Here is a 14,329-nt window from a genome sequence, read left to right as displayed (position 1 = left end):
CTTTTCCTTACTCATGGTATAACTGAGTGCTAATGATTATATTTCTTACTCTGTGGTATGAATTAAAGCCACTGGTTCTCAATTGGGTTTTTTCTTCCTCTGTGGTGTTTTTCACTCAGCTTCACAGAAGGGGCTCTGAGGTGAGACAGACAGAGAGAGACTGATCTCATGTTTTTTCCCCGACAGATATTGATGTCAGATGTTGTATTCAAAATGTAACGTATGATTTTAGTTGAAAGTTTACATTACTTTTTTACATTTTAGTCTTTTAGCAGACGCTCTTATCCAGAGCGACTTACAGTAGTGAAAGCATACATTTCATCTCCATACTGGTCCCCCATGGGAATCGAACCCACAATCCTGGCGTTGCAAACACCATGCTCTACCAACTGAGCCACACGGGACATTTAGGATTGTATTTAAGAGAGAGGAGACGATGATACTGCCATGTTTTCTTGCTCCATGATGTCCCTCCCTGCCACTGTTTCTGACACCATGTTTTCTTCCTCTTTGGTGTATTGTCCTCCAGCTTCACCGGCAGGGCTCCACTATGAGCAGCAGTACTACTCTCCCTCCCATAGGCAGACTGGGCCACTATGAAATCAAAGGACTGTTGCTGTGTTTCCTTCACATCGTCAGGACCATCTCAGAAGGTCAGCCAACACAACATTACATACACCTATAGTGCTGTATTATGCTATAGGATTATCCAGAGATCCTATGAAATGATTTCTTGTTAGAATTATTATTGAGTTGTATATGTAATTCTATGGTTATGTCTGTCTGTCTGTCTGTCTGTCTGTCTGTCTGTCTGTCTGTCTGTCTGTCTGTCTGTCTGTCTGTCTGTCTGTCGACAGCAACACAGTCGCTTTTTTTAGTACTGTGTAGATCTGTACCTAAAATGGTTTTATGATATATACCTAGATACTGTATGAATACTTTATATCGTATGTTGTGTTTTATTCCTTATATTATACAGGCATAATAATATAATATGTATCTAAACATTTCCATTGGCTCCCTCATTTGTAGAATTTCTGACTGTTATGTTGTTTTAGGGGACATGGGTAAAATTCCAAATGTCACTGGCCTGGTCATTGTGTAATTTTCTGGTTATTGTTTCCTGTTGGCCTGCTATGTGACTCAGTGTCTGTCTCGCTCCTGTTGTGTCTCTGACTCTAGACACCCTGCTGGCCTACTGGAACAAGGTCAACCCTCAGGACATCATCAACTTCCTCAGTCTACTGGAGTGAGTACACACAACCTCTGGGTGAATGCAGGATCACAATAGAATAGGTTATATTCTACAGTGCCTTCGGAAAGTATTCAGACCCCTTGACTTTGTCCACATTTTCTTACCTTACAGCCTTATTCTAAAATGGATTAAATAAAACATTTTCCTCAATCGACACAAAATACCCCATAATGTCAAAGTGAAAACCTTTTTTTTTATGTTTGCACATTTATTAAAAATAAAAATAAGTACACAAGTATTCAGACCCTTTGCTATGAGACTTGAAATTGAGCTCAGGTGCATCCTGTTACCATTGATCATCCTTGAGATGTTTCTATAACTTGGAGTCCACCTTGTTGTAAATTCATTTGATTGGACATGATTTGGAAAGGCACACACCTGTCTATATAAGGTCCCACAGTTGACATTGCATGTCAGAGCAAAAACCAAGCCATGAGGTCGAAGGAATTGTCTGTAGAGCTCCGAGACAGGATTGTGTTGAGGCACAGATCTGGGGAAGGGTACCAAAACATTTCTGCAGCATTGAAGATCCCCAGGAACACAGTAGCCTCCATCATTCTTAAATGGAAGACATTTGGAATCACCAAGACTCTTCTTAGATCTGGCCCCCTGGCCAAACTGAGCAATTGGGGGAGAAGGACCTTGGTCAGGGTGGTGACCAAGAATCCGATGGTCACTCTCCTCTGTGGAGATGGGAGAACCTTCCAGAAGGACAACCATCTCTGCAGCACTCCACCAATCAGGCCATATGGTAGAGTGGCCAGACAGAAGCCACTTCTCAGTAAAAGGCACATGACAGCCTGCTTTGAGTTTGCCAAAAGGCACCTAAAAACTCTCAGACCATGCAAAACAAAATTCTCTGGTTTGATGAAACCAAGATTGAACTCTTTGGCCTGAATGCCTGGAGGAAACCTAGCTCCATCCCTACGGTAAAGCAAGCATGGTAGTGGCAGCATCATGCTGTGTGGATGTTTTTCAGAGGCAGGAACTGGGAGACTAGTCAGGATCGAGGGAAAGCTGAACGGAACAAAGTACAGAGATCCTTGATGAAAACCTGCTCAGGACCTCAGACTGGGGCGAAGGGTCACCTTCCAACAGGACAACGACCCTAAGCACACAGCCAAGACAACGCAGGAGTGGCTTTGGGACAAGTCCCTGAATGTCCTTGAGTGCCCCAGCCAGAGCCTGAACTTGAACCCAATCGAACATCTCTGGAGAGACCTGAAAATAGCTGTGCGGCAACGCTCCCCATCCAACCTGAATGGGAGAAACTCCCCAAATACAGGTGTGCCAAACTTGTAGTGTACCAAAGAAAAAAAAACTGTTTAAAAACCTATTGCTTTTTTATTATGGGGTATTGTGTGTAGATTGACGAGGGGGGAAAAACTATTTATTTTTAGAGTGAATCTGTAACTTAATGAAAAAAGTCAAGGGGTCTGATTACTTTCCGAATGCACTGTATTTAGGGTGTTCATAAATTCACTCTGAAGTTCCAGACTGAGCTCAGAGCGTCCTCTCGTCGTTCGTAAATTCAGTGTTTTCAGATTGTGCATTCGTAAATTCAGTGTTGTCAGATTGTTCGTTCGTAAATTCAAAGCGTTTCAATCTTTGAGCGATCAGAGCGCACACTGGACACTGGCCAAGGAGTAGGGTTGACCCGAGCGTTCTGACCTCACAACAGCAGTCAAGCATTTCGCTACACCCGCAATAGCATTTGCTAAACACGTGTATGTGACCAATCTGATTTGATTTGATTTGCAGCGCCCAAGCTAACTGGCTAAAGTTGGCTAGCTTGCTAGCTACTTCCAGACACAAATGAGAGAATACCTCACTCTGACCATTTTACTCGCCCTAGCAGAGCTGGTTAGGCTGTTTTCATGTTATCTTGAGCATTGGTGACTGTGTTATGTCAACCATTTCATTCAGTTTTTTGGCCGATGTTTACTTTCACCTGTCATAACAACCGTGTTTATGGCGTTCGTAAATTCTTTAAATATTCTGCACTCTGCCACTCTCAAACCAGAGTGCGGTGAAATCGGAGTAGATAGCAAGAGTGAATTTACGAACACACCCTTAGTCTACTGGAGTGAGTACAGCACAGGAGGTTGGTGACACCTTAATTGGGAGGATGGGTTCGTGGTAATGGCTGCAGCGGAATGAATGGAATGGTATCAAATACATCAAACACATGGTTTGATGTCATTCCAGTCACCCCGTTCCAGATATTATGAGCCCTCCCCTCAGAAGCCTCCACTGGAGTACAGCAAACATCCGTGTGGATGCATGACTAGAATAGAATAGGTTCTCCTCTCCTGTGTGAATGTAGGATTAGAGTCAGTACGTTTTCCTGATTACACACCCTGAGCTGTAGTTACAGTGAAGCCCTAAAACTTGGCAATTGTCACATTAAAAAGTCTGTGTTTGTGAACAGGCAGTCATTTGTCAACAAAGACATGTTATTAATGGCAAGTTCGATAGAATTACAGCCTTAGGACATACAGTTGAAGTCGGAAGTTTACATACACCAGCAAAATACATTTAAACTCAGTTTTTCATAATTCCTGACATTTAATCCTAGTAGCCTTCTACAAGGTTCCCACAATAAATTAGATGAATTTTGGCCCATTCCTCCTGACAGAGTTGGTATAACTGAGTCAGGTTTGTAGGCCTCCTTGCTTGCACACGCTTTTTCAGTTCTGCCCACAAATGTTTTATAGAATTGAGGTCAGGGCTTTTGTGATGGCCACTCCAATACCTTGACTTTATTGTCCTTAAGCCATTTTGCCAAAACTTTGGAAGTATGCTTGGGGTCGTTGTCCATTTGGAAGACCCATTTGCAACTAAGCTTTAACTTCCTGACTGATGTCTTGAGATGTTGCTTCAATATATCCACATAATTTTCCCCTACCTCATGATGCCATCTATTTTGTCCCACCTGCAGCAAAGCACCCCCACAACATTATGCTGCCACCCCTGTGCTTCACGGTTGGAATGGCGTTCCCCCTTTTTCTTCCTCATTATGGCCAAACAGTTCTATTTTTGTTTCATCAGACCAGAGGACATTTCTCCAAAAAGTGCGATCTTTGTCCCCATGTGCAGTTGCAAACCGTAGTCTGGCTTTTTTATGGTGGTTTTAGAGCAGTGGCTTCTTCTTTGCTGAGCGGCCTTTCAGGTTATGTCGATATAGGACTCGTTTTACTGTGGATGTAGATACTTTTGTACCTGTTTCCTCCAGCATCTTCACAAGGTCCTTTGCTGTTACACTGGGATTGATTTGCACTTTTCGCATCAAAGTACGTTCATCTCTAGGAGACAGAACACGTCTCCTTCCTGAGCGGTATGCTGGCTGCATGGTCCCATGGTGTTTATGCTTGCGTACTATTATTTGTACAGATGAACGTGGTACCTTCAGGCATTTGGAAATTTCTCCCAAGGATGAACCAGACTTGGTCTATCATTTTTTTTCTGAGGTCTTGGCTGATTTCTTTTGATTTCCCCATGATGTCAAGCAAAGAGACACTGAGTTTGAAGGTAGGCCTTGAAATACATCCACAGGTACACCTCCAATTGACTCAAATGATGTCAGTTAGACAGAAACTTCTAAAGCCATGACATAATTTTCTGGAATTTTCCAAGCTGTTTAAAGTCACAGTCAACTTAGTGTATGTAAACTTCTGACCCACTGGAATTGTGATACGGTGAATTATAAGTGAAATAATCTGTCTGTAAACAATTGTTGGAAAATCTACTTGTGTCATGCACAAAGTAGATGTCCTAACCGACTTGTCAAAACTATAGTTTGTTAACAAGACATTTGTGGAGTGGTTGAAAAACTAGTTTTAATGACTCCAACCTAAGTGTATGTAAATTTCCGACTTCAACTGTATTTGTCCCTCTGAGGAACCCTCTGAACTTAAAATGCTCTGTTGGGTTGATGATTGACATTTTATACCTGAGGGTTTTCGTTCTCAAGTTTTTTTCTCCGTCATACAGTAGGCTAACCTATAACTGTCACTTATCAAGTGAGTTATATTGTTGTCCTATTTGCACACCACTAAGTTAACTATGTAATGAACAAGACTATTATTAATAACATTATTCTGACCCTCTTAAAATCTCTTTTAGGACGTGCCTGGTGCAGTTCCGCTATGTTGGAAAGAGGAACATTGGGAGGTAGGATGATGTTTGGATTCTGTACTGCACTAATAGGTAGGGCTACTAATTCTATCCTAAACAGGTACATGGTGCATGTGTGTCTGTGGGTTCCTTGCTAGTCCAATAAATGATATAATAGTCATTGTCCCACATCCATCTTGAGACTTGGATGTCAAAGCTTGTTTTTCCTTTTTCTTTTTTGGTCCTTGTTCCTTACTAATATATTATGTCATTGTCATTGTTTATGCACCTACTCTTGTCTTTAGGTATGTCTCTAAGTCTGGCTTACCAAGTTTTAATGTCATGTGCACAAGAACAATGAAATGCCTTTCTTGCAAGCTCCAAACCCAACAATGCAGTAATCACTATCAATGTTAGTTGAAAATAACATAAAGTAGAACAAAAACACACAAACAATAAGAACTAAGAAGAGCATGAGAAAGTAAGAAGATACAGTGCCTTCAGAAAGTATTCACACCCCTTGACTTTTTCCACATTTTGTTCTGTTACAGCCTGAATTTAAAATTGAGAAAATGTAGATATTTTCTTTTCACTGGCTTACACACAATGCCCCATAATGTCGAAGTGTAATTATGTTTTTCAAAATTGCAACAAAATAATTCATTAATGAAAAGCTTAAATGTCTTAATTCAAGTATTCAATCCCTTTGTTATGTCAAGCCTAAGTAAGTTCAGGAGTACAAATGTGCTTAACAAGTCACATAATAAATTGCATGGACTCATTCTGTGTGCAATAGTGTTTAACATGATTTTTGAATGACTACCTCATCTCTGTACCCCACACATACAATTATCTGTAAGGTCCCTCAGTCAAGCAGTGAATTTCAAACACAGATTCAACCACAGACCAGGGAGGTTTTCCAATTCTTAACAAAGATGGTCACCTATTGGTAGATTAAAAAAAGCAGACATTTAATATCCCTTTGAGCATGGTGAAGTTATTAATTACTCTTTGGATGTTGGGTCAATACACCCAGTCACTACAAAGATACAGCTGTGCTTCCAAACTCAATCTCGTCATTCACATGTAGAAAAGACGGAGATACAGGGGACACAGATCCGGGTTCCTTGTGAGAATTCGTTGGCGAGTGGGTAGCCCGCCTCTACCATTTGTTATATTGGCCAACGTGCAATCACTGGAGAATAAACTGGATGAGGTCCGTTTGAGACAATCTTACCAATGGGACATTAACTGTAATATCTTACGTTTCACCAAGTCATGGCTGATCGACGACACAGATAATATACAGTTGGCAGGGTTTTCCGTGATTCGGCAGGACAGAACAGCTACGTCCGGTAAGTTGAGGGTGGTGGTGTGTGTCTATTTGTCAATAACAGCTGGTACGCGATGTCTACATTATCTACCAAGAGAGTTTTCATCTATATTTTTCATGGCCGTCTATTTACCACCACAAACCGATGCTGGCACTTAGACTGGACTCAACGAGCTGTATAAGGCCATAAGCTAACAAACCTCCAAACGAGCTTCGATGCCATACAACACTCCTTCCGAGGCCTCCAACTGCTTTTAAATGCAAGTAAAACTAAGTGCATGCTCTTCAACCGATTGCTGCCCGCACCCTCCCGCCCACTAGCATCACTACTTTGGACGGTTCTGACCTAGAATATGTGGACAACTACAAATACCTAAGTGTCTGGGTAGACTGTAAACTTTCCTTCCAGACTCACATTAAGCATCTCCAATCCAAAATTAAATCTAGAATCGGCTTTCTATTTCGCAACAAAGCCTCCTTCATTCATGCTGCCAAACATACCCTCGTAAAACTGACTATCCTACCGATCCTTCGGCGATATCATTTACAAAATAGCCTCCAACACTCTACTCAGCAAATTGGATGTAGTCTATCACAGTGCCATCCGTTTTGTCACCAAAGCCCCATATACTACCCACCACTGCGACCTGGATGCTCTCGTTGGCTGGCCCTCACTACATATTCGTCGCCAAACCCACTGGCTCCAGGCCATCTATAAGTCTATGCTAGTCTCCGCCTTATCTCAGCTCACTGGTCACCATAGCAACACCCACCCGTAGCACGCGCTCCAGCAGGTATATTTCACAGGTCACCTCCAAAGCCAACACTTCCTTTCGCCTCCTTTCCTTCCAGTTCTCTGCTACCAATGACTGGAACGAATTGCAAAAATCACTGAAGCTGGAGTCTTATATCTCCCCTGTGGACTACAAGAAAAGGAGGGCCTAACATGCCTCCATTCAAATCGACAGGGCTGTAGTGGAGCGGTCGTGAGTTTCAAGTTCCTTGGTGTCCACATCCCCAACAAGCTATCATGGTCCAAACACACCAAGACAGTCGTGAAGAGGGCACGACAACGGCTTTTCCCCCTCAAGAGACTGAAAAGATATAGCATGGGTCCCCAGATCCTCAAGAAGTTCTACAGCTGCACCATCAAGAGCATCCTGACCAGTTGCATCACCGCCTGGTAATGCAACTGGTCGGCATCTGACGGTAAAGCACCACAGATGTTAGTGCATATGGCCCATTACATCACTGGGGAAAAGCGTTCTGCCATCCAGGACCTATATACTAGGCGGTGTCAGAGGGAGGCCCAAAACATTGTCAAAGACTCCTGTCACCCATGTCATAGACTGTGCTGTCTGCTACCACATGGAAAGCGGTACTGGAGCACCAATTCATGTTCCAAAAGGTTCCTTAACAGCTTCTACCCCAACCTATGACTGCTGAACAATTAATCAAATGGCCACCCGGACTATTCGCGTTGATACACCCCCCCCCCCCCCCCCCCCCTTTGTTTTTACACTGCTGCTACTCGCTGATTATTATCTATGCATAGTAACTTTACCCTTACCTATATGTACAAATTACCTTGACCCACCTGTACCCCCGCACATTGACTCTGTACTGGTACACCCTGTATATAGCCTCGTTATTGTTATTTTATTGTGTTACTTGAATTTTTTTTAACTTGATTTAGTAAATATTTTCTTAACCAACAATGCAGTTAAGAAAATAGAGTTAAGGGCTTGTAAGTAAGCATTTCACCGTAAGGTCTACTACACCTGTCGTATTCGGGGCATGTGACAAATAAAATGTAATTTAATTATGACTGCTTCACCAGTGGAGTCGCAGCAACTTTTAGAAGTTGTTAAAATGTTCAAATTGCTCACTAATTTGATTTGACAGAGAGGAATGAAACCGCACAGGCATTTCACCATGAGGCCAATGGTGACATTGAAACAGAGTTTAATGGCTGTGATATGAGAAAGCTGAGCATGGATCAACAACATTGTAGTTACTCCACAAAACTAACCTAACTGACAGAGTGGAAAGACGGAAGCCTGTACAGAATAAAAATATTAAAAACATGCATTCTGTTTGCATCAAGTCACTGAAGTGATACCGCAAATAATGTGGCAAAGCAATGAACTGTTTGTCCTGAATACAAAGTCTTATGTTTGGGGCAAATCTTATTACAACACATTACCTAGTACCACTCTCCATATTTTCAAGCATAGTGGTAGCTGCATCATGTTATGGGTATGCTTGTAATTGTTAAGGACGGGAGTTTTTCAGGATAAAAAAGAAATGGAATGGAGCTAAGCACAGACATAATGCTAGAGCAAAACCTGGTTCAGTCTGCTTTCCACCAGACACTGGAAGATTAATTTAATTTGCCTTTCAGCAGGACAATAACCTACAGGGCCAAACACACGGCCAAATCTACACTGGTTGCTTACCCAGAAGACACTGAAAGTTCCAGAATTGGCCGAGTTACATTTTTTTTACTTAAATCTGCTTGAAAATCTATGGCAAGACTTAAATGGCTATCTAGCAATGATCAACAGCCAATTTGACAGAGCTTGAAGAATTTAGAAAATAATAATGAGCAAATGTTGCACAATCCAGGGGTGGAAAGCTCTTAGAAACTTACCCATAAAGACTCACAGCTGTAATTACTGCCAAAGGTGATTCTAACATGTATTGACTCATGGGGTTGAATACTTATCTAATCACTATATTATTGTTTTAAAATGTTATTTGTTTGTACAAATGTTTGTCATTTAAAAGTGGAAGAAAAATTCTGAGTATTTTGTATAGATCATTGTTAAAAAAATACATTTAAATCCATTTTAATCCCACATCACAATTTGAAAAAGTCAAGGGGAATACTTTCTGATGGCACTGTATATGCAGTACAGGGTCAGTTCCAATACCATATTTACAATGTGCAGGGATACTGGAGTTAGAGGTAGAAACTGTACCACCTGGTGTCACTTGCAGAGGGAGGTGATCAGTCACAGTGTCTTAAGCTTAGTGACGAGCTTGGAAGGGGCAATGGTGTTGAACGCTGAGCTCTAGTGAGTGAACAGCATTCTCACATCAAGTTTTGATTTCCTGCTAGTCCATTAAATGTGTCATGGACTCCCTGTGTTTAGTGTACTCTATGGGTAATTTTTGTATGTTTGTTAGTGGGAGTCCAGACACCTGAGTGTCCCCTGTCAATGGATTATATCACCCATCTTATATCAGTAAGTGTGTGTGTGTGTGTGTGTGTACTGTATCTATCTGTGTCTGTAGGAGCCAGGATGCCTGGGTATCCAAGCTGTTCTCGTCAGACAGGAAGAACCAAACCATGCCTGTGATGCGCTGCAGAGCCGGCCTCATGCAGGTCAAACTGCAGCAGTTTAGCTCCATAGAGACCGCTCTCACACTCAACATAGGTACAGTTGAAGTCGGAAGTTTACTTTAGCCAAATACATCAGTTTTTTCACAATTCACAACTCCTAGTAAAAATTCCCAGTCTTAGGTCAGTTAGGATCACCACTTTATTTTAAGAATGTGAAATGTCAGAATAATAGTAGAGAGAATGATTTATTTAAGCTTTTATTTCTTTCATCACATTCCCAGTGGGTCAGAAGTTTACATATACTTTCAGTTCTGCCCAAAAATGTTCTATAGGATTGAGGTCAGGGCTTTGTGATGGCCACTCCAATACCTTGACTCTGTTGTCCTTAAGCCATTTTGCCACAACTTTGGAAGTATGCTTGGAGTCATTGTCCATTTGGAAGACCCATTTGCGACCAAGCTTTAACTTCCTGACTGATGTCTTGAGATGTTGCTTCAATATATCCACATATCCACACCGTGCTTCACGGTTGGGATGGTCGTCTTCGGCTTGCAAGCATCCCCCTTTTTCCTCCAAACATAACAATGGTCATTATGATCAAACAGTTCTATTTTTGTTTCTTCAGACCAGAGGACATTTCTCCAAAAAGTACGATCTTTGTTCCCATGTGCATTTGCAAACCGTACTCTGGCTTTTTTATGGCGGTTTTGGAGCAATGGCTTCTTCCTTGCTTAGCGGCCTTTCAGGTTATGTCGAAATAGGATTCGTTTTACTGTGGATATAGATACTTTTGTACCTGTTTCCTCCAGCATCTTCACAAGGTCCTTTGCTGTTGTTCTGGGATTGATTCGCACTTTTTGCATCAAAGTACGTTCATCTCTAGGAGACAGAACGCGTCTCCTTTCTGAGCGGTATGACGGCTGTGTGGTCCCATGGTGTTTATACTTGCGTACTATTATTTGTACAGATGAACGTGGTACCTTCAGGGGTTTGGAAATTTCTCCGAAGGATGAACCAGACTTGTGGAGGTCTACAGTTTGTTTCTGAGGTCTTGGCTGATGTATTTTGATTTTCCCATGATGGCAAGCAAAGAGGCACTGAAGGTAGGCCTCGAAGTACATCCACAGGTATACCTCCAATTGACTTAAGCTTCTGACTGACATCATTTATCAGAAGCTATCAGAAGCTTTTAAAGCCATGACACAATTTTCTGGAATTTTCCAAGCTGTTTAAAGGCACAGTCAACTTAGTGTATGTAAACTTCTGACCCACTGGAATTGTGATTCAGTGAATTATAAGTGAAATAATCTGTCTGTAAACAATTGTTGGAAAGATTACTTGTGTCATTCACAAAGTAGATGTCCTAAACTGACTTGCCAAAACTAGTTTGTTAACAAGAAATTTGTGGAGTGGTTGAAAAACAAGTTTTAATGAGTTCAACCTAAGTGTATGTAAACTTCCGACTTTAACTGTATATGAACATGTTTGCTATCCCTTCCCACTTCCCTCTCTCACACATATACTGTTATACCTTGAATACAGTGCATTCGGAAAGTATTCACACCCTTTCACTTTTTCCTCATTTTGTTACGCTACAGCTTTATTCTAGAATGGATTAAATAAATAAAAATCTTCCTCAATCTACACACAATCCCCCATAATGACAAAGGGAAAACAGGTTTTTACAAATGTTTTCAAATGTATTACAAATAAAAAGCAGAAATACCTTATTTGCATAAATATTCAGACCCTTTGCTATGAGACTTGAAATTGAGCTCTGGTGCTTTCTGTTTCCATTGATCAACCGTGATGTTTATACAACTTGATTGGAGTCCACCTGTCGTAAATTAAATTGATTGGACATGATTTGGAAAGGCATACACCTGTCTATATACGGTCCCACAGTTGACAGTGCATGTCAGAGCAAAAACCAAGCCATGAGGTCGCAGGAATTGTCCGTGGAGCTCTGAGACAGGATTGTGTCGAAGGCACAGACCTGGGGAAGGGTACCAAAAAGATTCTGCAGCATTGAAGGTACCCAAGAACACAGTGGACTCCATCATTCGTAAATAGAAGACGTTTGGAACCACCAAGACTCTTCCTAGAGCTGGGCGCTTGGCCAAACTGAACAATCAGGGGAGAAGGGCAGTGACCAAGAACCTGATGGTCACTCTGACAGAGCTCCAGAGTTCCTCTGTGGAGATGGGAGAACCGTACAGATGGACAAACATGTCTGCAGCACTCCACCAATCAGGCCTATATGGTAGAGTGGCCATACGGAAGCTACTCCTCAGTAAAAGGGACCTGACAGCCTGCTTGGAGTTTGCCAAAAGGCACCTAAAAGACTCTCAGACCATGAGAAACAAGATTCTCTGGTCTGATGAAACCAAGATTGAACTCTTTGGCCTGAATACCAAGTGTCATGTCTGGCAGTATCATGCTGTGGGGATGTTTTTCAGAGGAAGGGACTGGGAAACTAGTCAGGATCGAGCGAAAGATGACCTGAGCAAAGTACAGAGAGTTCCTTGATGAAAACCTGCTCCAGAGCGCTCAGGACCTCAGACTGCGGCGAAGGTTCACCTTCCAACAGGACTATGAACCTAAGCACACAGCCAAGACAACGCAGGAGTGGCTTCAGGACCAGTCTCTGAATGTACTTGAGTGGCCCAGCCAGAGCCCGGACTTGAACCGATCGAACATCTCTGGAGAGACCTGAAAATAGCTGTGCAGTGACGCTCCCCATCCACCCTGACAGAGCTTGAGAAGATCTGCAGAGAACAATGGGAGAAACAATGGGAGGTGAGGGCACTTGGAGTGTGGTGTCAGGAAAACAATCTCTCACTCAACGTCAACAAAACAAAGGAGATGATCGAGGACTTCAGGAAACAGCAGAGGGAGCAACCCCCATCCATATCGACGGGACAGTAGTGGTGAAGGTGGAAAGTTTTAAGATCCTCGGCGTATACATCACTGAAAAACTGAAATGGTCCACCCACACAGACAGTGTGGTGTAGAAGGCGCAACAGCGCCTCTTCAACCTCAGGAGGCTGAAGAAATGTGGCTTGTCACCTAAAACCCTAACAAACTTTAACAGATGCACAATTGAGAGCATCCTGTCGAGCTGTATCACCGACTGGTACGGCAACTCCACCGCCCGCAACCGCAAGGCTCACCAGAGGGTGGTGCAATCTGCACAACGCATCACCGGGGGCAAACTACCTGCCGTCCAGAACAGCTACAGCACCCGAAGTCACAGGAAGGCCAAAAAGATCATCAAGGACAACAACCATCCAAGCCACTGCCTGATCGCCCCGCTACCATCCAGAGGGTGAGGTCAGTACAGGTGCATCAAAACTGGGACCGAGAGACTGAAAAACAGCTTCTATCTCAAGGCCATCAGACTGTTAAACAACCATCACTAACAGAGAGAGGCTGCGGCCTACATACAGACACAAATCATTGGCCACTTTAATAAATGAATCACTTGTCACTTTAAATAATGCCACTTTAATAATGTTAACATATCTTACATTACCCAGCTCATATGTATACACTATTTTTATACCATCTATTGCTAACTTGCCTATGCCACTCGGCCATCGCTCAATCATATATTTATATATACAGTGAGGGAAAAAAGTATTTGATCCCCTGCTGATTTTGTACGTTTGCCCACTGACAAAGAAATGATCAGTCTATAATTTTAATGGTAGGTTTATTTGAACAGTGAGAGAGAGAATAACAACAAAAAAATCCAGAAAAACGCATGTCAAAAATGTTATAAATTGATTTGCATTTTAATGAGGGAAATAAGTATTTGACCCCTCTGCAAAACATGACTTAGTACTTGGTGGCAAAACCCTTGTTGGCAATCACAGAGGTCAGACGTTTCTTGTAGTTGGCCACCAGGTTTGCACACATCTTAGGAGGGATTTTGTCCCACTCCTCTTTGCAGATCTTCTCCCAAGTCATTAAGGTTTAGAGGCTGACGTTTGGCAACTCGAACCTTCAGCTCCCTCCACAGATTTTCTCTGGGATTAAGGTCTGGAGACTGGCTAGGCCACTCCAGGACCTTAATGTGCTTCTTCTTGAGCCACTCCTTTGTTGCCTTGGCCGTGTGTTTTGGGTCATTGTCATGCTGGAATACCCATCCACAACCCATTTTCAATGCCCTGGCTGAGGGAAGGAGGTTCTCACCCAAGATTTGACAGTACATGGCCCCGTCCATCGTCCCTTTGATGCGGTGAAGTTGTCCTGTCGCCTTAGCAGAAAAACA

General features: G+C 42.4%; 1 protein-coding gene across 1 annotated transcript in view; it reads left to right on the top strand.

Moving 5' to 3' along the window:
- LOC115194307 (dedicator of cytokinesis protein 11) overlaps positions 1–14,329 on the top strand; it is a 108,449-nt gene that overhangs the window by 44,991 nt on the left and 49,129 nt on the right. Inside the window, exons 29-32 of the mRNA XM_029753926.1 lie at positions 530–653; positions 1,183–1,249; positions 5,381–5,428; positions 10,005–10,147. Of these exons, the coding sequence (XP_029609786.1) occupies positions 530–653; positions 1,183–1,249; positions 5,381–5,428; positions 10,005–10,147 (382 nt within the window). The remainder of the gene's footprint in view (positions 1–529; positions 654–1,182; positions 1,250–5,380; positions 5,429–10,004; positions 10,148–14,329) is intronic.

The sequence above is a fragment of the Salmo trutta genome, chromosome 5 (genome assembly GCF_901001165.1).
Source record: "Salmo trutta chromosome 5, fSalTru1.1, whole genome shotgun sequence".
Lineage (NCBI taxonomy): Eukaryota > Metazoa > Chordata > Actinopteri > Salmoniformes > Salmonidae > Salmo > Salmo trutta.
The sequence above is the reverse complement of the archived record's forward strand: the minus strand, read 5'-3'. Positions and strand labels throughout refer to the sequence as shown.